We start from the raw sequence: 27892 nt of genomic DNA, 5'->3' as shown, positions 1-27892 counted from the left end.
TTTTTAGAGCAATTCAATTACATTAAATAACAATCTAAATGGTTAAAATAATTCAAGGCTGTCTTTACACAGTTACATATATTTTGATACACCACTCATGAAGTGTGTGTTTCACAGGAAATGTGCACTATCTTGCCAATCAGCTCCTCCCTTTTGTTCCAGTGTGCTCATGAAGAGGGAAATGAACAGATTGTTCTTGCTTGCTTTGCCACGGTTTTAGTATAAACTTACTTTTAAATCTGTGGGTTTTAAAACACATCAGAGGATACATGGTAAGTGAAATGCAGATTTAAAATATTACAAGGGAAATGTTTTTGGAAAATGTTTGTCAGTGTCTTTACAAACTGAAACTGTTCTTGTTTTAATGTCAGTGTGTAAAAGAAAGGGCACAATGTCAGCAGTAACTAAAGTATCTGTATGAAAAAGAAAATATCTAAGCTGTCATTAAGCCACTTTATTTAAGTTAAGCAGCTTTTCATATTTCCATGTTTAATAATAGATTTGAGGTGGCTCTACCAGTTCAGCAGGAAATGGCGCTGCGGAGCCGCAAGACTTATGGTGATGAATGCTTTGAGAAATGGGAGTTTGTCAGCTCTGGGGGATTCGGTCAAGTCTGCAAGGCCAGGCTAACGGACTTGAGAATTGATGTGGCTATTAAGATACTCCATGATGGATCTTCTAGGTAAATATAAAAATACCTAAAAAGGTCATGCACATTCTGAATAGAAGTTCAAAAGGTTGTTACTGCTTTCCCATATCTCTTTTCAACAATCCCCTACCTTAACTATCATTTCCAGCTCCTCCATGATACTGCGTGATGAGGCCAAGTATATGGATATGGCTTCCTTTAACTTTGTGGTGAGGCTTTATGGAATGTATCAGGGCTGTCTGCCTGGTAAAGGACCATCCACACAACAGGGATTAGTGATGGAGTTCATGGAAGGAGGATCTGTTCAGTCCCTGCAGGAGAAACTTGGCGACCGTCCACCGTGGCCCCTGTGGCCCCTGGTTTCCCGCTTGGCCCATGAAGTGGCTCAAGGCATGAACTTCCTCCATGAAGAACATCTCATGCACCTAGACCTTAAGCCAAGTAATGTACTGCTGAATGATAACCTTAACGCCAAGGTAAAGTGCCTAACCTCCTATGTTTACATTAGACAAAAGGAGATTTAATAATGTGTTTAATACTATGTTTCCCTTCTTTCTCTGTAGATAGCAGACTTTGGTCTGTCCAGAGTTTCCGCCAGCGCTTCAAACAGCAACAAAGAGACAACAGGGGCGATTGGTGGCTCATTCAAGTACATGCCTCCAGAAGCTCTTCAATCATTATCATATGAACCTGTTCGTTCTTTTGATGTATACAGGTAAGAAATGAACAAATAATACTACCCAATATGGTATTAACCTTAAAAGGATACTTTACACCCAAACCAATCATTTGTATATCTAATACTCACCCTGTGTTATCTGGAATTCATGAGAGACGGATGAAGATTCTAAAAAAGGAATAAATCCTTGATAAATTTAAGTAATTAGGGACTGCATATAAGAATAGCAAAACTATTTAAAAATATCTGTGAACAAACTCAGATGTTAACAGAGGAGGCATGCAGGAAAGTTGTATACAATGAGTTATTACTATACAAATGGTAGTGTTGGGGTGAAGTATTTCTTCAACAGTGTTACCGTGTTATGAAATCCCTTTCTCTCTCTTGTCATATCAGCTATGGTATCCTGCTCTGGACCATTGCTACTGGTGAAGATCCCTATCCATGTAAGTGTAGTTTATTTTGTTGTCCTATCATTTTCCACTCTGTTGTTTTTCCTTTTTTGCCATGTAGGTTTACAATAACTTATTCAATTAAATCAATGTTCTTTATCACATGTACTGCAGGGGCTAATTACGATCGTGTGGCATTGAGTATCCCTAAGGGGGACAGACCTTGCTGTAAGGAAATTGAGCAGATGAAGGTAGATGGGCTGAAAGAACTGATTCCCCTCATGAAGGAGTGCTGGCATGGCAGTCCCAACCAGAGGCCTACCTTTATAAGTAAATATTTGTTTTTGTTGTCAGTAAGTTTGAAATGTTTCTGAACTAAATGAGCTACACATTAGCTTGGATACCTTTTGTATACTAGCTTGACACACATATTTACAATGTAACGGTGCTTCTGTTTTAGAGTGCCTGGACGTCACTGAGAAAGTGCTCTCAAAGCACAGCATGGGAATTGATGATGCCGTGCGTCAAGTGAAAAGACTGGTACAACTCATACATTTAATTTCATTAAAGGAATAAGTGCATATAAGTTGATTTGTAACTTAGATACACTTTTAACAGGTTTATCTTCTTTCTCTGATATATCATATTTTTTTCCTGTGTTACTTTAGATGTCACCAAACAGCAAAACATCAAACACAAGTGAGGCGACCAATGTTTCCCTTCAGACAGCAGGTAGATTGTTCAACACTGTTTGTGGGTGGAAGTAGTTTAATCTAAGTTATAAATTATTACTTACTTTTGACAATAGAATATTATGATTCTTTCTCTTTTGCAGAAGAGTCAACATATGATTCTGTGGATTCTGGAAGGTCTTCTACTAAAACAATGAGCATTCAAGATAAAGGTGAGTATTTTTGCACCAAAAATGTATTAAAAAAGTGTGTTATCATTTCCTGTTAAACATAAAATCTCAATAGAGCATTTTATTGAATGACAGCATTTCATACAAAGTCAGTTAATTATGCCTTTTATATGTACATTATTTTATTCTTCTATATTTGAAAACAGCAAAGTTTGTTGATCGCAACTGGGCAGAGTTGATTCAAGACGTTTCAGAGGTAATGGCAATAACCGAGGCGCTTGGAGACATGGTCCACCCTGAAACCTTATCCAAGATTGAAAGACAGGACACAAGCCAGGATAAAATGAGAATGCTTCATGGGCCTCTACGTTCAGGGGGCGATAAGGTCAAGGCAGCCTTCTACGACGCCCTCAAGGCTCAACATCTCCACCTAGTGGAGAGGCTTGGTAGGACTTCCTTCTGTAAATGATTAACATGGGAGTTTATCTAATGACATATTATCATATTTTAAAATGTCTCCTTCTTTACAGGTGGTTCATTCTGAAGACACTGTGGCCTCGCGCATTCTCGCAGGTGCAGAATACTTTGCATGCCTCACCTACTTTCATCTTTTGTAAAAAAGTTCATATATGTTATGCTTTTATACATATTGTTGAGATTTTATAAAACTTTTATATTCTGTAACATATCAAGTTTTACATTTAAGGATCTTTGAAAAACAAAATGTTTTCTTAATAAACAATTGTTTATTAACAGAAAAAAAAATACTGTGTCTTTATGGTTTCATTGAGTCGACAAACATGTGTTAATTTTATAAAGAGGAAGTTGCTCTTACTCGAGAGCGGGAGAGATAGAAAGAGAGAGAGAGAGAGAGAGAGAGAGAGTCACCTGCAGATGATGGCGTCAAGGGGGCATCTTGGCCAATACAGTTACTCATGTTTCAGCTCTTTGCAAAGGTTTGTTGTTCACCACTCACACACTGAACACTGGTCAATACGCTGAGCTGATGAAGAGAAAAAACATGAAGACAGTTCACACGTGTAGTGAATCTTCAAACCACCTTTCGTGCATTCATTTACCTTCATTTTACTTTAATTGTGAGTGCTTTTCTTTCACTCGTTTACCTTCTTTTCTGGTGATAAAATGTTATATCGGATATGATTGACAGTATTCTCAACATGTGATTTTCTATGAGTTTCCATAAACAGAAAATAATTTAACTAACTTAGGTATAAACAAATGTTTCCCTTTCTCTCACGTGGACACTTCTGTCTGCCTGTCTCTCTATCTGTCTCTCCCCTCTGTCTCAAAGGAGCTAAACTGGCGGCATAAAGGTATTCTGGGATTTGACCTTTGTCTCATTCACAGCTCTGTCTCTCTGAAAAAACAACACACTGTAATTTTTGCAGACTTAATCAACAGGTTAGCTGAAAACTCTGTGCTCCTGCCTGAGGGCCTTACTGGCCTCAAACTCCGGTGACCAGAGCTGAGAAACAGGAAAACAAACTCTGGACTTTTGTTGCTGCTTCTTCTGCAGTTTTGGGATTATTGAGAACAATTATCTGGCCATACTGGATGTAAAACAGATGGCAAAACTGCTTCCTCCCAAGTTCAGCTGTGCATGAAAGGTATTTATGTGAACATGCACTCAAAGCTGTTTATCAGTGCTTAAAACTGAACAAGCTGTGTGGGAGCTGCTCGGACCAATGTTAACTTGCTGGTAAAGGTGTGAACAGAGACACTTACCAAATCGACTACCGGAGGATCGTTGGGGACATGGAACCAGCGCGGCCTCGCATCTTAAACAGAGATGCCACATGGATATGGGCATGAGACATGCAACCCAGCGCTACAGTGACACATATCCAAGCTGGATATGAACCAGAGAGGTCAGTCTGTCACCACATGGCTCATACTATAAGATCTGAGATATTTTCACTTTCCAGCAGCACTGGTTGTGTGCTTTTAAAAGCCTGTTCATCAGCTTCCTGGGCAGAAAGCCAAATCCTCTTACCTGCACTGCCGTCACAGGTGTATAGAAAGAGTGTTCACAGACAAGAACAGATCCCTTTTGTTACTGTTTTGGGTCACCAGTCCAACATTTGCAATAGTCTGGAGCCTGTGTTTAAGAAATGTCCACTGCAGCGCGTAGCACGGTTTTAAGTGTGCTGTGCCAAACCCGGCCCGTTTTTTGTTGCGTTTCCACTAGGGGTATTTCCGGCTAACGGGTACTTTTTCACAGTTTTCTGGCCCTCCAAAATCGTGGTTCTTTCCGGGCCAACAACCGGGCCGAATATGCTAAACTAGTGAGAGAATCGCTGAAAAGGGGGCTACAACTAAAATGAACATATTTTACCGTGATTTAATTGTAATACACGTTTCAAAATAATGCCGAAGTAACAACATACTGATACCGGTTAGTAAAAACCATGAATTAATGCTTTGACAAGTCTGCAGACAGACGGCAGGCGAAAAAGCTTTTAAAATGCGTGTCTTCTGAATGGAGATCGGCTAAGCTAACGTTGTATATGCTCCGACCGTCCACACTCACAACAACGGCCTACAGACATAAATAAACCAGCGACTGTATTCACCATGACACAGACAGTCTGTGGTTTGTACTTGTTTAACTTTTGTCTCGTTTCTGAACAGATATGAGGAGCTGTGAGCTCTGAGTGCTAACAGCTAACGGCTGATGTTGGTTTTGTGGTTCGCATTGAAGATGACGTCACGGCTCCGCCTACACTGCATTACTATAGTTACTGCCCCAGCTACTAAACTGTAATGGAAACACAGCATAAAGTGAGCCTGGCCTACCAAGGCCTCACTATACCGTACTAAGCCGTGCGAGGCCCTGCAGTGGAAATGCGCCATAATGAAGCCCTGCTCAAATTTCTGGCAAGAACAAAAACATAAGTTTTAAGGGGTTAGAGGCCAGTCAATGTAAGTCGTTTTCTTCTTATTGGGAAAAAGTGTTGTTATGGGTGCTACAGTGTCACAGATGACTCTATGTCAATAGTCACTTAATGTTTTTGTCGACTTGGTCCATCTTACCTTGACTTTGCGGACCTCGTTGGCCTGGAACTCAGCAGTACAGTTATGATGAATTATTCCAATCCCACCCATCAACTGAAAACAACCAATCAGGGACATGGGAGGAAATAATTAATTGATGAATGAAATGAATGAACACTGAAAATGTATTTAAGGCCTTCAATATCCTGGTAGAGTCTGTGGTGCAGGACGATGCTAAGCTGAGTGTAAATCGTTGTATGGCGTGTCTGAGGTGCAGGGTTTTTACTCACTGCCATGGCGATGGCCATGGATGACTCTGTGACTGTATCCATGGGAGATGAAATGAGAAGTGTCTTCAGTGTTATCTTTCTTGTCAATGCAGAGGTAAGATCCTAAAAATCACGTGAATTTGGAAAAAAGAAACATCAGCTTTAATCAAAGATATAAATACACATTTAAAATGACATGGCATACAACTGAGAAGCAAGGTCCTGCAGTGTTGCAGCTACAGGACAATGCTACCCATTTGTTAACCAAAAGTTAAGGTTTGTTTTTGTATGCCGTTGTAAGAGCCTAAAAGCCAGCTTGGCCGATTAGAGGCCGCCTTGTTGAATCCACCTGCTGAGTGTTAGGTGACGCATGGGTTGTGTCTGTTTTTAACACCTGCTATCGAGCAATAACCCATGTGACCTAGGCAAGTAGGCATGAAATTAATTTAAAGTCCCAGCAGAGCTTGCAAAGACGAAACAAAGCATGTGAAATAAACAACCCTGTGCTCTAAGGAACATAACAACGAGTTAGGGATTCATTACAAGCATTACAGCAAACCTTGTCTGTTCTTGTGAATGATACAAACAAACATTTTTCTTCAATTGAGACCAAGGATGAGAAAATGTTTGTGTTCTCATCCTTGGTCCTTCTTAATATGAAAAACTAAGAAATTGTTCTGTGTGCATCACCTATTAAACAAATCTAACAAAACAAACACCAGGGAACAGTTTGTCACTTGAGTGATAAGCGAGAGAGGGTTGAGACACTTACCACCTCATCAGAAGTAACATCTATGAAACCAGGCAGGATCAAGAAGTCACTGAGAGGAAAGACAAAACAGACACAAGTGAAAATCTGATTTGGAACTGAAAAAGTTTCAATATCAATAATACAATGACCTCAATAAACAAGATGAATGTAGCTTTAGATGTGAACTATACAGAGCAAATTCTATTCCTACAATGCATCAGTTTTTTAGAGGTTGCTGTGAGCAGACCTAATCTGTCAACCCTCTGAACTGGTCTGCATTTATCCTCTGCACACTGATAAACCCTGCATATAGCCTCCATTAAGGAAACCACACCAACACCCATTAACACACTGATATGTGCACACACACTCACCCACTGTTATTAATGTCTGAAAGCCATCCTTGAAAGTAATATTACACATACTAATCCTCAATATAATACCTAGGCAGATGTGTCATCACTGATATTACTAAACATTAAATGGAAGGCATTGATTGCATAATCTAATGTGTATTTCTGTATGTGCACATGCACGGCATACCATGTGAGCAAATGCATCCGTGTCAGTGTGTGATACCATGAAATGAGGGTAAAATGTATCTGTTATGTTTTGTGTTTTTTTGCATTTCTTACTTGTATGTAAGTCCATCGCCGATTGCAAAGAGTTGTTGTGCTGTTAGTCCATCTTCAGGAACATAACCTGTGCCTCCACTGATCCAGTAGTCTGCCATGCTGGAGTATAAACACACACAGAGAGCCTATATAAAATAAATGCATTATTATTATTATTATTATTATTAGTTCACGGAATGCCCTTGTATACACACATTTACCGCCAAACCATATATCACATATTTCACTGTACCATAGTTACTGGTTCATATATCTATACAAATGTTAAAAAAAAAGTGTAGTCTCTATGCATGTATCCCTTGTGCGTAACATGTTGTTTTATCTTTTCTCACCTCTGTTTCTTAAACACAGGCTCCAGACTATTGCAAATGTTGGACTGGTGACCCACACAAGTAACAAAAGGGATCTGTTCTTGTCTGTGAACACTCTTTCTATACACCTGTGACGGCAGTGCAGGTAAGAGGATTGGTTTTCTGCCCAGGAAGCTGATAAAACAGGCTTTTAAAAAGCACACAACCAGTGCTGCTGGGAAAGTGAAAATATCTACAGATCTTATAGTATGGCCATGTGGTGACAGACTGACCTCTCTGGTTCATATCCAGCTTGGATACGGTAGCACTGTAGAGCCTGGGCTGCAGTCTCATGCCCATGTACATGTGGTGAGGGGGGGGACATCCAGTAAGCCATGTAGGGGAGAGGTCGTTCCCCATCTCTGTTTAAGATGCGAGGGCCGCGCTGGTTCCATGTCCCCAACGATCCTCCGGTAGTCGATTTGGTAAGTGTCTCTGTCCCCTCTCCAAACCGGTCATAACCATGACCCTCCATCCAGGGCCCCAACGCCCCCCCCCCCACACACACACACACACACACACACACCAACACAACCACACACACACACACACCACACACACACACACACACACACACACACACACACACACCAACACACACACACACAACCACACACACACACACACACACACCCTCTTCAAGCACTTCTGACCTGTTTCATGAACACAGCTTCACACCTTTACCAGCAAGTTAACATTGGTCCGAGCAGCTCCCACACAGCTTGTTCAGTTTTAAGCACTGATAAACAGCTTTGAGTGCATGTTCACATAAATACCTTTCATGCACAGCTGAACTTGGGAGGAAGCAGTTTTGCCATCTGTTTTACATCCAGTATGGCCATATAATTTGTCTCAATAATCCCAAAACTGCAGAAGAGCAGCAACAAAAGTCCAGAGTTTGTTTTCCTGTTTCTCAGCTCTGGTCACCGGAGTTTGAGGCCAGTAAGGCCCTCAGGCAGGAGCAAAGAGTTTTCAGCTAACCTGTTGATTAAGTCTGCAAAAATTACAGTGTGTTGTTTTTTCAGAGAGACAGAGCTGTGAATGAGACAAAGGTCAAATCCCAGAATACCTTTATACCGCCAGTTTAGCTCCCTTTGAGACAGAGGGGAGAGACAGATAGAGAGACAGGCAGACAGAAGTGTCCACGTGAGAGAAAGGGAAACATTTGTTTATACCTAAGTTAGTTAAATTATTTTCTGTTTATGGAAACTCATAGAAAATCACATGTTGAGAATACTGTCAATCATATCCGATATAACATTTTATCACCAGAAAAGAAGGTAAACGAGTGAAAGAAAAGCACTCACAATTAAAGTAAAATGAAGGTAAATGAATGCACGAAAGGTGGTTTGAAGATTCACTACACGTGTGAACTGTCTTCATGTTTTTTCTCTTCATCAGCTCAGCGTATTGACCAGTGTTCAGTGTGTGAGTGGTGAACAACAAACCTTTGCAAAGAACTGAAACATGAGTAACTGTATTGGCCAAGATGCCCCCTTGACGCCATCATCTGCAGGCGACTGCTCTCTCCTCTCCCCCCCCCAGTCTCTCTCTCCCCTCTCTCTTCTTCTCTCCCTCTCGCTCTATCGAAGCAACTTCCTCTTTATAAAATTAACACATGTTTGTCGACTCAATGAAACCATAAAGACACAGTATTTTTTTTTTCTGCTAATAAACAATTGTTTATTAAGAAAACATTTTGTTTTTCAAAGATCCTTAAATGTAAAACTTGATATGTTACAGAATATAAAAGTTTTATAAAATCTCAACAATATGTATAAAAGCATAACATATATGAACTTTTTTACAGAAAAGCCTCTTACAGTCTCTACCCTCCCCCCTCTCTCTCTCTCTCTCTCTCTCTCTCTCTCTCTCTCTCTCTCTCTCTCTCTCTCTCTCTCTCTCTCTCTCTCTCTCTCTCTCTCTCCCTTTCTATCTCTCTCTCTCTCCCTTTCTAAAAAAAAAGCAACTTCCTCTTTATAAAATTAACATCGTGTTTGTCGACTCAATGAAACCATAAAGACACAGTATTTTTAAACACATGTTTATTAAGAACAATTTTTGTTTTTCAAAGATCCTTAAATGTAAAACTTGATATGTTACAGAATATAAAGTTTATAAAATCTCAACAATATGTATAAAAGCATAAATATATGAACTTTTTTACAAAAGATGAAAGTAGGTGAGGCATGCAAAGTATTCTGCACCTGCGAGAATGCGCGAGGCCACAGTGTCTTCAGAATGAACCACCTGTAAAGAAGGAGACATTTTAAAATATGATAATATGTCATAGATAAACTCCCATGTTAATCATTTACAGAAGGAAGTCCTACCAAGCCTCTCCACTAGGTGGAGATGTTGAGCCTTGAGGGCGTCGTAGAAGGCTGCCTTGACCTTATCGCCCCCTGAACGTAGAGGCCCATGAAGCATTCTCATTTTATCCTGGCTTGTGTCCTGTCTTCCAATATTGGATAAGGTTTCAGGGTGGACCATGTCTCCAAGCGCCTCGGTTATTGCCATTACCTCTGAAACGTCTTGAATCAACTCTGCCCAGTTGCGATCAACAAACTTTGCTGTTTTCAAATATAGAAGAATAAAATAATGTACATATAAAAGGCATAATTAACGACTTTGTATGAAATGCTGTCATTCAAAAATGCTCTATTGAGATTTTATGTTTAACAGGAAATGATAACACACTTTTTTTAAATACATTTTTGGTGCAAAATACTCACCTTTATCTTGAATGCTCATTGTTTTAGTAAGAAGCACAGACCTGATGAAAAACAAAATACTCTTTCAGACTTTATTGCAAAAAATGTCAAGTCCTTGATAAATGTGTTAAAGGTATTGTTAACTAGTTTTCAGAATCCAATGTAAAACAATAGGACTGTATTGTATGTTTCCTTTATGACAATGAAGCCCTTGAATGTGATACAACAAAATATCGTACTAATTACCATCTTTTCCATGACACATGTTTTTGTTTGTTTTTGTTCTATTGCAACTTAGACAAAGTTATGTAATATGTGGAAATACATTCTGAAAAGAAAAGCTGCTTAACTTAAATAAAGTGGCTTAATGACAGCTTAGATATTGTCTTTTTCATACAGATACTTTAGTTACTGCTGACATTGTGCCCTTTCTTTTACACACTGACATTAAAACAAGTAGCCTATAGTTTCGGTTTGTAAAGACACTGACAAACATTTTCCAAAAACATTTCCCTTGTATTTTTGTTCGTGTACCTCTATTTTAAAGCTGCATTTCACTTACCATGTATCCTCTGATGCGTTTTAAACCCACAGATGTAAAAGTTAGTTTATACTAAAACCGTGGCAAAGCAAGCAAGAACAAGTATCTGTTCATTTCCCTCTTCATGAGCACACTGGAACAAAAGGGAGGAGCTGATAAAAAAAGAGGTTGGCAAGATATGCACATTTCCTGTGAAACACACACTTCATGAGTGGTGTATCAAAATATATGTGACTGACAAACTGAGTAAAGACAGCCTTTAATACTTTTAACCACATATTTTGATTGTTATTTAATGTAATTGACTTGCAGGAATGTGTTGCTCTAAAAAAATAACTATATTAAAAAGACTCAAATACCAAACAGTATTAAACCTTTATTAACTACTGATTGGCATTTGGTGAAATACAAATTTGAATATTGTTTGACTTTGTTCTTATTTTAGAGTGGTTGTAAAAAGCAGTGACACGTTTCCTCATAGCACATGAGTGGTAGCAAGCTTGCACTGTGACAGGAAGTTATGAAGAGCACACCTTTTCTTTTTTTCTTCATGTAATAAGTCTGCGAGCTAGTTCAGGCAGTTAACTCGAGCACTTATGCTGCATTCATACATAACGCCCCTTGCCACTCTACAACCAACCAAACAGAGTCTCCTTAATACGCCGCTCTATTTAACCTGCCAGATATCTCTCTATGCATTGCTTGCTGCTGCTTTGCTGCAGCTACTCTACGTCGCTGCTGCTTGCCTGCCCCACCACCACCCCAGCTTCCACCCCAGCTTCCACCTGTAGGCTCGGGGGGTTAGTTATTTAATCATCACTCATTGTGCTATGTATATCTGTAGAGTGATGAGACCCGAGCCTAGACGCCAAACTCAACTATATGCTGCTTCTAATAAACATGTTAAAGAAACACATGAGTTGTCTGACTGAACTATCTGAATAGAGTGGTGCTGTAAGATATACTTTGAAAATCTGGCATACTCTCATCTATAACATGTTCACCTTTCTGTGAAATCATTAGGAGGGAGGCTTTGCTGAGACTGCTTTGTTTACATGTCTGTATGTGAGCCTCAATATAGATGAACAATAAACTCTCTTATCAGGCCAATGAGTGACACATATATGTTTTCTCACTCTTTTTTCCTAAACTAGGAATAGAACATGCCCTTTGCTTTTGTTAGAGCACTGTTATTTAAAAAAAAAATCCTTTGAGTACAGTAGTAACAAGCAACATTTAATACATTTATTGTTATTAGTTTCAACTAGTTATTAACCTGCAAGTAAGACTGTGAACTCCCCCATCATAATTACATTTTCTCAAAATGTAAAGCTGAGCTGATGCCAATGCTCTGAGCCTCGCCCCTTCTTTTCAGCTACAGCCCTCTCTCATTACTTCTCTGTATCTCTCCATCATGCACGCTCTCTCTCATGCACACAACACAAAAGCCACGCTGCTCAGACTGTTTTCAGTCTGAATAATTAAGGCCAAACAGTGCTTAAAAAATATAAATCTCAGTCTGGAGTACAGTTGTCTGTGAACCTGACAGCTACCAGGACTATATCATACCTGTACAGTCACACATGCACACCCTGTTCATTAAGAGAGCTTGGTGTATTTGCTTACATCCCATGCTGCCTTGCTGTTTCAGCCGGCATCGATAGGCGCGGTCTGCTCTCGCTCTCTGCATCTCCATCACTCTCTCCCCTCCCTCTTCTCCACCCACCCTTATTTACGCTCAGCACAGCGTGGACCTCTCTCGCTAGTGGCTGCTCTCTCCACTACATCTCTCTCCTCCCCGGCTGCCTTTTACCTCATCCTCTGTCCTTCTAAAACTGTCTATTATACTCTCCTTTATTTGCTTTCCTCTCTGCCCTTGTCGCATGCTGATGATACATGAGGCAGGGGATCAGCCTGAAGGAGAGCTCTCTGCGCTGGATCCCTGAGTGGAGAGGGGAGGTGAGCGTCTGTCTTTCCCACCACAGTGGAGGAGGGCTTTAGACTGAGGGGCATCACTGATGCAGGTTACATCCTGTGGAGCAGTGGCAGGACAGCCCCAGGCTAAACTGAATACCAAAAACCCACATGCACGCCTGGATGTGCTTTGTGTTGTGAGGAGAGTAGACTGCAAAACGGAAGACAGGAGCCAGCAACAGAGGGAGGGGAGCATTTAAAAAGAGGTGCCAGAGTCAAAGGGGTTTGGTGGAGTTGGGTGTGGGGTCTGGGGGGAGTGTTTTAAAAGTGAGAAGAGAGTGGGGGGGTCTGCTCTGTTCTCAGATCAAAGAACTGGAAGGAGATTTGCTTTTTCGCTCAGTCTGAAGAGTCGCAGAGAGACTGGGGAGTCACAGGCTCTCCAGGGACTTCATTACAATTGGAGAGCAGAGGCTGTCTGCAGCACTGACTGACAGACAGAGGGAGGTGGGTGAGGACACAGAGAGGGAGGGCCAGTCACAGGACTTCATCTGGACAAAGGTGAGCAGATTCCTGAGGGAAGAGGAAGAGGACAACGGAGAGAGTCCTCCAAGGAAGATTTCCTTTCCACAAGAATCCATAGGAGCATCCCATCATGGCTGTCCAACACATGCCTGAATCAGCCGTGTGCTTGCTCATGGTAAGTCTCAGAGGGGTAACGTATCGCAGCTGCTGTCTACTGTGTGTCTTTGTTTCTTTCTTTCTCTCCTGTGGCTTTCTCTCATCACTCTCTCCTGGTGGAATAAAAGCCCAAACAGACACTAATGCAGGAGGTGAGCTGTCATCTAATTAAACGGGAGGTTGCTTGTTTGCTCCTCCCCTTTACTACCTTACTGCAAGCCTTAAATCCTCTAAAGACGTCCCAGTGATGCTCTGAAGCCGCTTTCCGTACTATAGAAATGTCTGGCTTTTGCGTTCTACTCAGAAAGCTTTTGTCTAACTCCTCCACGTGTTCAACTACTGCAGTGGTGAAGTGTGGGAGAAATCCCTCACAGACTGCTGCAGGCAATTGGATGCCGTGCTGAACATAGTGTGTAAGTTCAGAGACAGATATCGTAAAATATACCTTGTTTCAATGGAGTGATAAAGACATGTGTTTGTGTCTGCAGTGCATGCAAATAAGTTGCTAAAGGGGTGTGCTCTGTATGAGAATAGTGTGCGATCATTTCCCATCTCCAGGACTGAATCAATTCAATTACATACACACACACACACACACACACACACACACACACACACACACACACACACACACACACACACACACACACACACACACAACAGAGTGTTGAAATAGAAACACACAACATGCGTAAATCCATTGAACTCCTCTTAGCCCTCTGTCCAGCCGCACAGTGGAACAATGGCAGTGTGGCTTGGCTGCGTTTGTAGAATACAGATAATATGGACCCCTCTTAGGATAAGCTTTAATGAATCGAGTGTACAGTGGCGGTTCTAGACCAATTGTACTGGGGGGGCCAGGTTGGGGCAATTATTTCATGAGAGGGACACAATACAAGCGGGTTAAAAAGACAAAGACAGTATTAAGTAATTGTGTAAAATAAACATAAAATACATTAATTGGTATTTGTTTTTGTAAAGGTATTTGTTTCAGTAGTTTTTTTTCATTTAGAGTATTTGTTTTAGTAACTTTAAGTGACAATTTAATTTGAAAACATAAACAGTATTTGCTTTTATAAGATTATGAACAGTTTAATCTCCACTGTACATCGGCGTCTCTGATTTGATTTAGTTCCAATAAATCATAATATTGTAACTTTATTTTTGGAGGGGAGCCACAGGGGGGTTCCTAGTCAGTGTTGCGGGGGCACTGGCCCCTGTTGCCCCCCCCCCTAGAATCGCCTCTGATGAGTGCAGGAAAAGAAGGTGAAGGAGTGAGAGAGAAAATGAAGAGAAAGTGAAAGGGGAAGTGAGCTGTATTTTCACAGAAAGTAGCAGTATGATCACCTTCACAATTGTCCCTTCCAAAATAGACCCACCCTTAGGGGATTTTTTTGAACTTGTATGGTGTGGAGACAAGAATACGTTCGGTAGCGTTGGCATAGAGGGCTTCCCCTTGCAAGTGCTCTTACTGTCACAGCTGACAACCCAAGATGTCACACGCCTGACTTTCGGACTGTCACCTCAGCTTCTCAACTTCTTACCGTTACCTTTTCAATTCAGTATTATAGCCACACTTACAATTTGCCCACCATTTATAGCTCTTTGCCCATTGGCGATAAACGTAACACTTCAATATGGACATCACTGGCTCGATTTGTGTTTTCTTTGGCAGAGATGTATTTTTTTTCTGCTGGGCTTACCAAAAAAAGGAATATCAAAACGTAAATCTGGTCTGTGTTGAATTTTTCTTTAAATACAAGCTGAACCAGACTGACATTAAATAACGAATTTAAGAGCTCAGTGATTTTTTCAAAAAATCCATGGCATTTGTATTCATGCTGACAATTTCACAGCTTGAACTTATCTTCATTATTAATGGAAATTGTGGAGTGTGGGTGTAGGTCTGAGGGTGAGTGTTTGTGTGTATTCGTGGGTTAGCGAAGATTACTATTGATCATGCCTCCTGCATCTGTGTGTATTAATATTTCAGGTGAATAAGTGATTATCTCTAGCAGTACACTGAAAAAATAAATAAAACAATATTATCAACCAACTACACATCCAGATGAGCTTTTGGTTTTTCCATCATCCATCAAACTATGCCAGGAGAATTAACAAATACATTGAAAATAAAGAAATAGAATAAATAAAAAATGTTTGTGATGCATTATTGTGTTAGAACACAGCAAGGAAGCTTAAAGGAAACTATTCTCCCGACCAAAATAAAGGTTTATTGTGCCAAATGGCAAAAAAAGCCTTATTTTTGTAACTCATTCATAGTAAACAATTAACAAAAAATGTCAAAGCCTAGCCGAAAAAGAAAATGTTCTTGCAAATCCATTATTTAAATAGTAACCTGCTAATATGAAAGGGCACTTTAATACAAGAAAGCAATGGCAGTGCTTTGGAGAGATACATTAAAAGTATAATAATGGCCTGGTTTCTCACCACATATGCAGTAAAGAAAGTATTACAAATAAAAACAAGAACTGACATTTTGAAGTAGCGCAATAAAGACAATTCTGCAAATCTGACATCGCACTTTGATGCAAGTGGTACATTTAAGCAATAGCTCACGACAGGCTGTGGTATATGCTCATTATATCACAGCTAAGGGGCGTGGTTCGGCCCACGCTGGCTCGGGAGCTACAACTACAACAAAATGAACATATTTTACCGTGATTAAATTGTAATACACGTTTCTAAATGATGCCGAAGTAACAACATAAAAACCATGAATTAATGCTTGACAAGTCTGCAGACAAGACGGCAGGTGAAAAATCTTTTAAAATGCTTGTTTTCTGAATGAAGATCGGGTTGACCAGGCTAAGCTAACGTTGTATATGCTCATTTCACACTCATAACAACGGCCTACAGACATAAATAAACCAGCGACTGTATTCACCATGACACAGACAGTCTGTGGTTTATACTTGTTTAACTTTTGTCCAGTTTCTGAACAGATATGAGGAGCTGTGAGCTCTGTGTGCTAACTGCTAACAGCTAATGACTGATGTTGTGTGGTTGAACGTCAGTGACGGCAGGTGCGATCCTCACCGCTGATTGGCTTCCGCGAGAACGCGTCACGTGAATTTGACGCTCGAGTTGAAAAAATTGAACTCTCGCGTTTAACGCGGCACCGTTCAATCGCCTCAATCGCGTGATTCGCGCCGCGTCCACCGCGTCATGCTCGCCGTCGGAGCGAATTCGCGTCTGTCCGCGTCTCTGCATTGACTTTACATGTAATCGCGCCGCCCCCAAACATCGCATCGCGTCCGGTGTGAACCAGGCGCGCCGGATTCATTTTAGAAGTGGGGGGGCCAAAAAAGTGCGTGTGTATGGCCCAATCCCAAACTACGCCCGACACACTCCCCCTCCGTGACGGAGTGAACTCCGTGGAGTGACACATGAGGCTCCCTCCTGTCAGATGGAGGGAGACAGCGGCAAGCTTTGGGACAAACTCCCCTCTCTCCGGCAGAAACAGGAAATGCCGTAACTACGGTTTCAAATCAGCATCTCTTTGACAAAAAATGTAAATTAATAACTCAAATAAAACTCCAAACATCTTTAATTGTGTTACTTTTTTGTAAAGCTCTTTTAGTTTTAAACCTTATGTTTATAAGCTTATTAGTTTTTGCAACAGTCTGTAAATATACACAACTTTATAATAAAATGCACACAATTACCTTTTTCTAGACTAAACACAGGTAGCCTATGATCCTAAGTTAAAAACATATGAGGTTATCATGAGGTTGTTAACATCGCAGTTTATCAGTGGGTTATTGATTCTGCGTCAGTCTTAGGACAGTCATACTATGAAGTCTTCATGGACAACATAATCAGCTGATACCCATCGTACAGTCAGAGACAACTGTTCATGGAGGCTTGGGCACTTTTTCCAGTTATTAACTCCGGTATTAACATAGCTATCATCTCCACATTTTGAGAAAGTTACAAGCCGTTTGACAGCAGCAAATCTGCATATTTCACAGAAGGCCCGTTTAGTGGTTTTGCAAATAATTAACCACTCTCTGTTTTTGTACCATTCTGCGTTGAAGTACCTTTCTCTTTGCCCAGACGATCTAGCGGTCTCCTTTTTTTCGACAGTTAGCTGTACAGCTTTACCCGCCTCAATGTCCCGACAACAAACCTCCATGCAGTCAGAACCAGCCTGTTTCGGTTCAACGATGGCGGTGGGGGTGGCGGCGGCGGTTTTGACAGTCTCTGCGGCCGCAGAGCTGCTGCTTTTGGGTTTATCTATTCTCGCTTCGCTGGTTCTTCTATGATTGATGAAGGTCCAGGCTCCGGAGAAGTGGATGTCAGGGATGTGACCTTCCAGTTGTTAAATGTAAGTTTAGATTAACTGTATTTAGTTTTCTTCTGCGCTGGTTCTTCTGACTTGTTTGCAAGTGTATCTATTCTTTCTATCTGGTTTAACGGCTGACACACACAGAACAACGTAACAAATAAAGTAAACAACGTAACAAATAAACACATCTAAGCTTTTTTATTGGTTGTAATTTACATGGAAACAGTGGCGACTGGTCATTAGGGGCAGGTGGGGCACAGCCCCACCTAGTGTCAGCAGAAAGTATTACAAATAATGATTACAAAAATGCAAAAGAATAAATAAAAAAATATATAAAATATATTTTAAGATCATGTTTAATCATCTGATTCGTCTGTACATTGCTGTTTTAGTCTGTGTTCTTCTAATTAGTGTGTCTACAGTCACAGTGTGTGCCTATTGAGCTGTTTAGAGCCATGTGGGACAAAACCTGATTATGCCCCTTCCTCTCGCTGTGAAGTGAACGGTGACTGTAAAAACTACACTGCGCATGCTCAGAGTATTTTGTAATGTAATGTGTGTGGCAAAAAAATAATGACCAGAGGGGCACGGAGCTACCATCCCCACCATACGTCATCTCACATCATTCAGAGCTGATTGGCTGTAAGTACGTGTGCCGCGAAAAGTGTGGTGCTTGAAGAGGAGACGAGAGAGCTGCAGTGGCGCGTCCTAAAACCAGGAAGTAAGCACAAAAAAGCAATGAGATTTCTCCAGAGGATTTTAGAAAATAGCTCGAAATAAGATCTGTGGGAAACGTACCTGTTAGATAAATGCACGTTTTGATTAGCCGGATAACATCCACATGTCTACCCTACTTTTATAATTTTTTTATCATAAATCTATGGATTAGATTTATGATAGACTTTTGAAACTACAAGAAGATAAGGAGGACTTTTACAAAAAAGTAATAGAAATGTTTGTCCAGAAGGATAGGAAAATGGACTTCATCTTCAAGTCAAGGTAAGACCGCCATTTTATTGAAAATGGGATCTTACTAAGAGAGAACAATTCAATATTTAAATGATAAAATTACATTTTTTGGATATCCTTTTGTTGAACTGTCTGTTTAAAATTAATCGAAGCATCAGACAAAAAAAGCTTTGAAAATAATATTATATTTTGGTTTAGGTCAAAATATAATATTTGTAAACCTGAAGAGTCAGTGCCAGTGCCTCACCAGCCATGAACCTCACTGCACGTCACTGCAGAAGCTTATATATAGACATCTAAGTTTTTTGTGCCCCACCACTTTTGTACATATAAAAACGCCACTGCATGGATACATTTGAATGGTGTGACAATGTCCTATTTGATTGGGTTAACATTTACATATTCTTCCTGTTATCTCTGCCTGCTTTATTTTACCTAATGCAAACCTGCTCCATCGAAATCAGTCGCATTGACGCGAATACACATTTTGAGTTGTATACACTGTTGGAAAGAGGAGATTCCTAGCTTTCTAATGATATCAGGATAGTTTTTGTACTCCCAAATATTAAGCAAAATATGTCACATTATATAATGACTGTTACAGAGTCATCATTTTGAGAAAAAGGCCTTTAAAGTTTCCTCTTCTCTGGAAGCGGAGCAAATGATCAAAGTAGTAACGGAGGGAAGATATTTTCGTTTGGATTACTGGTCTGGGGGAAGCCCGCGAGTGTGTGTATACGTGTTTGTGTATTTTTGCGTTTGTGTGTGTATTGTGTTTGTTTCCCGGGGAAAACACTCACAAGAAACACCGGCTGTTCTTATGCGTGCTGTGACGTCAAGTTACTCCGGTCTCCGCTTGTAATTATGCCGTTACAAGCTTCAAAGTTGTATTTATCATCTGAATTTGCCGAAACAAGTTTAATATTCTGAAAGCCAAGACTTTGTTTATTTGAAATCAGATACAAACAAACTGTAACGGACCCTGCCGTGTTATATATGATTACTATACGCCTTACATTCATAATTTCAGCAGAGGGAGGGGAAGCGGCGCTGTGGAAGAGCAGAGTGGCGAGTGAGAGGCGAGCTGTCATCTTCCCTTTACAAGCTTCAAAAATGCCTGTAGCTAATGAGATTGAATATAACAATAACAAATAACAAAATATACACAGCTAGATCAGATCGCGTTTTAGATGCGACTTTAGAGTAGAGGGGAATTATTAAAACGGGATGTGTACAGTGTTCTGCGGCATCCGCCGCTGCGAAAATGTAGGGCAGGGCTCAAAAGTGGGGGGGCCAATGGCCCCCTGGCCCCCCCGCTTCCGGCGCCCTTGGTGTGAACGCAGCATAATTGCTTCTCGGCAACTCTGCAGAATCCTATGGGTGACGTCACGGACCCTACGTCCATTTATATATACAGTCTATGGTCTCCCTCCATGCTCCCTGTGCGACGCGTCATATGACGTCACATGTTTGGCGTGCCTGGATTGAAAATGCTTTATTTAAAACAAAACAAGGACAATGAACAAAGCAGTCTTCACAACGGCCGGACAAAATACTTTGAGCCGCCCTATAGCCAAAGACACTGTTTAAAGCATAATAAAGACAATATATAGAGAGCATAATGTTTTTAATGCAATGCAGCAACGTATGCTTCAGCAGAGAATGGTCTGCGGCGGGAAGCATTCGCTCGCGATCTCAAGAAGCCTATGGACATCCCGGAAAGTTGAAAATGTACGCTAAGGGCCGCCCCCCTTGCGTTGGAAAAAGACCACAGGGGACCTTGACATAACGTCAACATACGCCGACCTGGGAGTGAGGATGTGTTGCACAGAGCGGACAGCAGATAACGGAGCAGATTACAAGATTGGCGTTTAGGACTTTTTCTATACTTTGACTTTTGTCAAATAATGGCTTGCAGGAAAGAGATGCTTACTACTTTACAGGCAATGGAAATGGTGACTAATGTTGACAGCGATGCAGATATGTTACCCGTTGATTCTGAGTCAGACGACGAGGATCTCCTGCAGCCAGAACGGAACCCGGAGCGTTGTGACTCTGATGATGAAATTCCACCACGGGAAAGGTATGTAATCTCTCTGTTTTTATCTATTACTTATTTATTTGGTGTACGATTATTCATATAGTAAATAAAAGCATCTGCTAAATGTAATGTAATGTAATGTAATGTAATGTAATGTAATGTAATGTACGCTCAAAATGGCCAGTGTTCATCTATAGTCACTAAATGTGTTGCATTCACACACTCAAAATGGCATGTTTACTGCCAAGGAAACAGGAATTACAGGAATTAATCTAATCTCTTTGTTTTTCCACATTTGTTTTCATAGTGATGGAGATGAGGATGAAATGGCTTCACCATTGCCTACTTTCACCCAGCCCACACCTGCCTCACCCTCACAGTTTTAAATAAATCTGCTCCAGTTGGAGTCAAACTTACAACAGTTGTATTTGGATGGAATGAATACCTATAGTGATAATTCAAAGTAATAAAATGATTTTTACAGTGAAAAAGGTCAAATGGAACTGATGGTTCCCAAATTACCCAGAAGTGAGTCCGCCCGGACTTTATTTTTCTAAACCTCTCTAAAAAGGTCAAATTTCACTTGTTTTGCATCAATCTTGATACAGGGTACTTATTATATGTTATAGTTTGGATTCCTAAAGCTTTTAGTCTACTAACCCATCATTCAAGGGTGGGTTTCACTATAAGTAATGTTTTTTTTTTAGGCGGAGATAGAATTTACATGTTTTTACTTTGTTCCATATGAATTTATTTTAAAATAAAAACATCTATATTGATTCTGACACTTCTACATCCAACTCACAGATGTAACCTTGCTTTGAGAAAAAAGATTATTAATTTACCCCTTTTAGAAGTGAAGATATAGTCTTTGTTGTGTTAGTGGCATTTTCGAGCCTGAAACCTGAAAAACAGGCTCAGGGCTTAACAGGTTAATGAACAGGGTGTGCATGTGTGACTGTACAGGTATGATATAGTCCTGGTAGCTGTCAGACAACTGTACTCCAGACTGAGATTTATATTTTTTAAGCACTGTTTGGCATTAATTATTCAGACTGAAAACAGTCTGAGCAGCGTGGCTTTTGTCTTGTGTGCATGAGAGAGAGCGTGCATGATGGAGAGATACAGAGAAGTAATGAGAGAGGGCTGTAGCTGAAAAGAAGGGGCGAGGCTCAGAGCATTGGCATCAGCTCAGCTTTACATTTTGAGAAAATGTAATTATGATGGGGGAGTTCACAGTCTTACTTGCAGGTTAATAACTAGTTCAAACTAATAACAATAAATGTATTCAATGTTGCTTCTTACTACTGTACTCAAAGGATTTTTTTAAATAACAGTGCTCTAACAAAAGCAAAGGGCATGTTCTATTCCTAGTTTAGGAAAAAATACAGAGAAAACATATATGTGCCACTTATTGGCCTGATAAGAGAGTTTATTGATAAATTAAATCGAAGGATCTAATGTGTTTTTAAACGGATCAGAAATATAACTAGTCTCCCACTTCAAGTATCTTGGAGTCATACTGGACTCGAACTTGACTTTTAAGAAACATATCAAGAAAGTATCCAATACTATTAAATTCAACTTGCAAAATGTTAAACGAATTAGACCTTTCTTAACTGTCAATGCTGCAAAGTCATACCTCCACAGTATGATTCTATCCCACATTGAATACTGTTTTACAAACTGGTCGTTTGCTTGTGCCACAAACCTGAAACCGATAGAACAGCTGTACAAGAGAGCTATCAAGGTGTTTGACAGAAAGCCTTATTCATACAACCACTGTACCATCCTTGAAAAACATAATTTCTTTTTTGACAATTTTAAGTCTTTTAAAAGTATGTGTTTTATTTATAAATGTTTACATTTATTCATCCACAAAAAAGACACTGGACGCTGCACTAGGTCAGAAACCAGAGGAGACTGTGAAGTCCACCGTAGACGGACCACTTTTGGACAAAATGTACTTTCAATTAAGGGCAGCTCATTCTGGAATAGCCTCCCAACTGAGATATGGGATTGTCCCATTCTCAATAGCTTCAAAGGTCAACTCAAAGAATGGATAAGAAACATACAGACGTGCAATCACTACTAAATGCACTTTTATACAGGGGCATCTCCTCTTGCACTTTAGGTAGCTCTTGTATCTTCTCTTGCACTTTATATGTCGTTGCTGCTATATTGTATTACCATGTCATAAATACTTGTGTATGCTGCTCTTGCTCTCTTGCACTTTTTGCATAACATGTATTTTGTTTTTACAATATTTGTAAAATGTAAATTTCTTCAATATTTTTATGTGAGGGACTGCAGATGGAAATTAGCTGAAAGCTAAATCTGGCACTGTTACGCTTGACACATTTTAATGTTTCAAGTGTTCATTACCGTGCATTGTCCCTGCCAAATAAACGATTAAATAAATAAATATTGTTCATCTATATTGAGGCTCACATACAGACATGTAAACAAAGCAGTCTCAGCAACCTCTCACCCTCCTAATGATTTCACAGAAAGGTTAACATGTTATAGATGAGAGTATGCCAGATTTGCAAAGTATATCTTACAGCACCACTCTATTCAGATAGTACATGAAAAAAGAAAGAAATGGTGTGCCTTTCATAACTTCCTGTCACAGTGCAAGCTTGCTACCACTCATGTGCTATGAGGAAACGTGTCACTGCTTTTTACAACCACTCTAAACTAAGAACAAAGTCCAACAATATTCCAATCTGTATTTCACCAAATGCCAATCAGTAGTTAATAAAGGTTTAATACTGTTGTTTGGTATTTGAGTCTTTTTAATATAGTTATTTTTTTAGAGCAATTCAATTACATTAAATAACAATCTAAATGGTTAAAATAATTCAAGGCTGTCTTTACACAGTTACATATATTTTGATACACCACTCATGAAGTGTGTGTTTCACAGGAAATGTGCACATCTTGCCAATCAGCTCCTCCCTTTTGTTCCAGTGTGCTCATGAAGAGGGAAATGAACAGATTGTTCTTGCTTGCTTTGCCACGGTTTTAGTATAAACTTACTTTTAAATCTGTGGGTTTAAAACACATCAGAGGATACATGGTAAGTGAAATGCAGATTTAAAATATTACAAGGGAAATGTTTTTGGAAAATGTTTGTCAGTGTCTTTACAAACTGAAACTGTTCTTGTTTTAATGTCAGTGTGTAAAAGAAAGGGCACAATGTCAGCAGTAACTAAAGTATCTGTATGAAAAAGAAAATATCTAAGCTGTCATTAAGCCACTTTATTTAAGTTAAGCAGCTTTTCATATTTCCATGTTTAATAATAGATTTGAGGTGGCTCTACCAGTTCAGCAGGAAATGGCGCTGCGGAGCCGCAAGACTTATGGTGATGAATGCTTTGAGAAATGGGAGTTTGTCAGCTCTGGGGGATTCGGTGAAGTCTGCAAGGCCAGGCTAAAGAACTTGGGAATTGATGTGGCTATTAAGATACTCCATGATGGATCTTCTAGGTAAATATAAAAATACCTAAAAAGGTCATGCACATTCTGAATAGAAGTTCAAAAGGTTGTTACTGCTTTCCCATATCTCTTTTCAACAATCCCCTACCTTAACTATCATTTCCAGCTCCTCCATGATACTGCGTGATGAGGCCAAGTATATGGATATGGCTTCCTTTAACTTTGTGGTGAGGCTTTATGGAATGTATCAGGGCTGTCCGCCTGGTAAAGGACCATCCACACAACAGGGATTAGTGATGGAGTTCGTGGAAGGAGGATCTGTTCAGTCCCTGCAGGAGAAACTTGGCGACCGTCCACCGTGGCCCCTGTGGCCCCTGGTTTCCCGCTTGGCCCATGAAGTGGCTCAAGGCATGAACTTCCTCCATACAGAACATCTCATGCACCTAGACCTTAAGCCAAGTAATGTACTGCTGAATGATAACCTTAACGCCAAGGTAAAGTGCCTAACCTCCTATGTTTACATTAGACAAAAGGAGATTTAATAATGTGTTTAATACTATGTTTCCCTTCTTTCTCTGTAGATAGCAGACTTTGGTCTGTCCAGAGTTTCCGCCAGCGCTTCAAACAGCAACAAAGAGACAACAGGGGCGATTGGTGGCTCATTCAAGTACATGCCTCCAGAAGCTCTTGAATCATCATCATATGAACCTGTTCGTTCTTTTGATGTATACAGGTAAGAAATGAACAAATAATACTACCCAATATGGTATTAACCTTAAAAGGATACTTTACACCCAAACCAATCATTTGTATATCTAATACTCACCCTGTGTTATCTGGAATTCATGAGAGACGGATGAAGATTCTAAAAAAGGAATAAATCCTTGATAAATTTAAGTAATTAGGGACTGCATATAAGAATAGCAAAACTATTTAAAAATATCTGTGAACAAACTCAGATGTTAACAGAGGAGGCATGCAGGAAAGTTGTATACAATGAGTTATTACTATACAAATGGTAGTGTTGGGGTGAAGTATTTCTTCAACAGTGTTACCGTGTTATGAAATCCCTTTCTCTCTCTTGTCATATCAGCTATGGTATCCTGCTCTGGACCATTGCTACTGGTAAAGATCCCTATCCATGTAAGTGTAGTTTATTTTGTTGTCCTATCATTTTCCACTCTGTTGTTTTTCCTTTTTTGCCATGTAGGTTTACAATAACTTATTCAATTAAATCAATGTTTTTTATCACATGTACTGCAGGGGCTAATTACGATCGTGTGGCATCGAGTATCCCTCAGGGGCACAGACCTTGCTATAAGGAAATTGAGATGAAAGAACTGATTCCCCTCATGAAGGAGTGCTGGCATGGCAGTCCCAACCAGAGGCCTACCTTTATAAGTAAATATTTGTTTTTGTTGTCAGTAAGTTTGAAATGTTTCTGAACTAAATGAGCTACACATTAGCTTGGATACCTTTTGTATACTAGCTTGACACACATATTTACAATGTAATGGTGCTTCTGTTTTAGAGTGCCTGGACGTCACTGAGAAAGTGCTCTTAATGCACAGCATGGGAATTGATGATGCCGTGCGTCAAGTGAAAAGACTGGTACAACTCATCCATTTAATTTCATTAAAGGAATAAGTGCATATAAGTTGATTTGTAACTGAGATACACTTTTAACAGGTTTATCTTCTTTCTCTGATATATCATATTTTTTCCCTGTGTTACTTTAGATGTCACCAAACAGCAACACATCAAACACAAGTGGGGCGACCAATGTTTCCCTTCAGACAGCAGGTAGATTGTTCAACACTGTTTGTGGGTGGAAGTAGTTTAATCTAAGTTATAAATTATTACTTACTTTTGACAATAGAATATTATGATTCTTTCTCTTTTGCAGAAGAGTCAACATATGATTCTGTGGACTTTGGCGGGATTACAGAAACTGGAAGGTCTTTCAACCAGGTATGCCAAATTCACTTTGACCCTTGCCCTCACAAGAAGTAGAATACATATTACATAACTTTGTCTAAGTTGCAATAGAACAAAACAAACAAACAAAAACATGTGTCATGGAAAAGATGGTAATTAGTACGATATTTTGTTGTATCACATTTCAAGGGCTTCATTGTCATAAAGGAAACATACAATAACAGTCCTATTGTTTTACATTGGGATTCTGAAACTAGTTAACAACACCTTTAACACATTTATGAATGACTTGACATTTTTTGCAAAAAGTCTGAAAGAATATTTTGTTTTTCATCAGGTCTGTGCTTCTACTAAAACAATGAGCATTCAAGATAAAGGTGAGTATTTTGCACCAAAAATGTATTTAAAAAAGTGTGTTATCATTTCCTGTTAAACATAAAATCTCAATAGAGCATTTTATTGAATGACAGCATTTCATACAAAGTCAGTTAATTATGCCTTTTATATGTACATTATTTTATTCTTCTATATTTGAAAACAGCAAAGTTTGTTGATCGCAACTGGGCAAAGTTGATTCAAGACGTTTCAGAGGTAATGGCAATAACCGAGGCGCTCGGAGACATGGTCCACCCTGAAACCTTATCCAAGATTGGAAGACAGGACACAAGCCAGGATAAAATGAGAATGCTTCATGGGCCTCTACGTTCAGGGGGCGATAAGGTCAAGGCAGCCTTCTACGACGCCCTCAAGGCTCAACATCTCCACCTAGTGGAGAGGCTTGGTAGGACTTCCTTCTGTAAATGATTAACATGGGAGTTTATCTATGACATATTATCATATTTTAAAATGTCTCCTTCTTTACAGGTGGTTCATTCTGAAGACACTGTGGCCGTGCGCATTCTCGCAGGTGCAGAATACTTTGCATGCCTCACCTACTTTCATCTTTTGTAAAAAAGTTCATATATGTTATGCTTTTATACATATTGTTGAGATTTTATAAAACTTATTCATATTCTGTAACATATCAAGTTTTACATTTAAGGATCTTTGAAAAACAAAATTGTTTCTTAATAAACATGTGTTTAAAAAATACTGTGTCTTTATGGTTTCATTGAGTCGACAAACATGTGTTAATTTTATAAAGAGGAAGTTGCTCTTACTCGAGAGCGGGAGAGATAGAAAGAGAGAGAGAGAGAGAGAGAGAGAGAGAGAGAGTCACCTGCAGATGATGGCGTCAAGGGGGCATCTTGGCCAATACAGTTACTCATGTTTCAGTTCTTTGCAAAGGTTTGTTGTTCACCACTCACACACTGAACACTGGTCAATACGCTGAGCTGATGAAGAGAAAAAACATGAAGACAGTTCACACGTGTAGTGAATCTTCAAACCACCTTTCGTGCATTCATTTACCTTCATTTTACTTAATTGTGAGTGCTTTTCTTTCACTCGTTTACCTTCTTTTCTGGTGATAAAATGTTATATCGGATATGATTGACAGTATTCTCAACATGTGATTTTCTATGAGTTTCCATAAACAGAAAATAATTTAACTAACTTAGGTATAAACAAATGTTTCCCTTTCTCTCACGTGGACACTTCTGTCTGCCTGTCTCTCTATCTGTCTCTCCCCTCTGTCTCAAAGGAGCTAAACTGGCGGCATAAAGGTATTCTGGGATTTGACCTTTGTCTCATTCACAGCTCTGTCTCTCTGAAAAAACAACACACCTCTACAACATGTTAAT

General features: G+C 39.8%; 2 protein-coding genes and 1 long non-coding RNA gene across 8 annotated transcripts in view; 2 read left to right on the top strand and 1 right to left on the bottom strand.

Moving 5' to 3' along the window:
- The first annotated feature begins 485 nt into the window (after positions 1–485).
- LOC117491219 (receptor-interacting serine/threonine-protein kinase 4-like) lies at positions 486–27242 on the top strand. Of its 5 annotated transcripts, none has more exons than XM_034141096.1 (12): positions 23739–23853; positions 24101–24263; positions 24379–24706; positions 24794–24945; positions 25306–25355; positions 25476–25613; positions 25744–25823; positions 25952–26015; positions 26092–26183; positions 26488–26527; positions 26692–26931; positions 27015–27242. In XM_034141096.1, the coding sequence occupies exons 2-12, from the start codon at positions 24112–24114 to the stop codon at positions 27026–27028; spliced, it is 1350 nt and encodes a 449-aa protein (XP_033996987.1). In that variant the 5' UTR covers positions 23739–23853; positions 24101–24111; the 3' UTR covers positions 27029–27242. The 5 variants fall into 5 exon arrangements, with proteins under 5 accessions (XP_033996982.1, XP_033996983.1, XP_033996986.1 ...); XM_034141093.1 differs by having other exon boundaries at positions 24081–24263; XM_034141091.1 differs by lacking the exons at positions 23739–23853; positions 24101–24263; positions 24379–24706; ... (3 more) ...; positions 25744–25823; positions 25952–26015 and adding exons at positions 486–682; positions 798–1125; positions 1213–1364; ... (2 more) ...; positions 2181–2260; positions 2389–2452 and having other exon boundaries at positions 26119–26183.
- impdh1a (IMP (inosine 5'-monophosphate) dehydrogenase 1a) overlaps positions 3833–27892 on the top strand; it is a 31906-nt gene continuing 7846 nt past the window's right edge. For both annotated transcript variants that reach the window (XM_034141088.1, XM_034141089.1), the window contains exon 1: positions 3833–4308. The gene's annotated coding sequence lies outside the window, so the exon portion shown is untranslated. The remainder of the gene's footprint in view (positions 4309–27892) is intronic.
- Positions 9758–10369, bottom strand: LOC117491220. The gene is made up of 3 exons (XR_004556753.1): positions 10338–10369; positions 9936–10175; positions 9758–9852 (listed from the first exon to the last, which is right to left on the bottom strand). It is a non-coding gene; the product is annotated as an uncharacterized LOC117491220 (long non-coding RNA).

This window comes from Trematomus bernacchii, unplaced genomic scaffold (assembly GCF_902827165.1).
Source record: "Trematomus bernacchii unplaced genomic scaffold, fTreBer1.1, whole genome shotgun sequence".
Classification (NCBI taxonomy): domain Eukaryota; kingdom Metazoa; phylum Chordata; class Actinopteri; order Perciformes; family Nototheniidae; genus Trematomus; species Trematomus bernacchii.
Note: the sequence above shows the minus strand (reverse complement) of the source record. Positions and strands in the feature narration are given on the sequence as shown.

Bases quoted from the DNA above. Each gene is read 5' to 3' on its own strand.
- LOC117491219 (XM_034141091.1), top strand. From the start codon at position 486: ATGTTTAATAATAGATTTGAGGTGGCTCTACCAGTTCAGCAGGAAATG. The intron at 683-797 runs GTAAATATAAAA...TATCATTTCCAG, and splicing joins CTCCATGATGGATCTTCTAG to CTCCTCCATGATACTGCGTG. The intron at 1,126-1,212 runs GTAAAGTGCCTA...CTTTCTCTGTAG, and splicing joins ATGATAACCTTAACGCCAAG to ATAGCAGACTTTGGTCTGTC.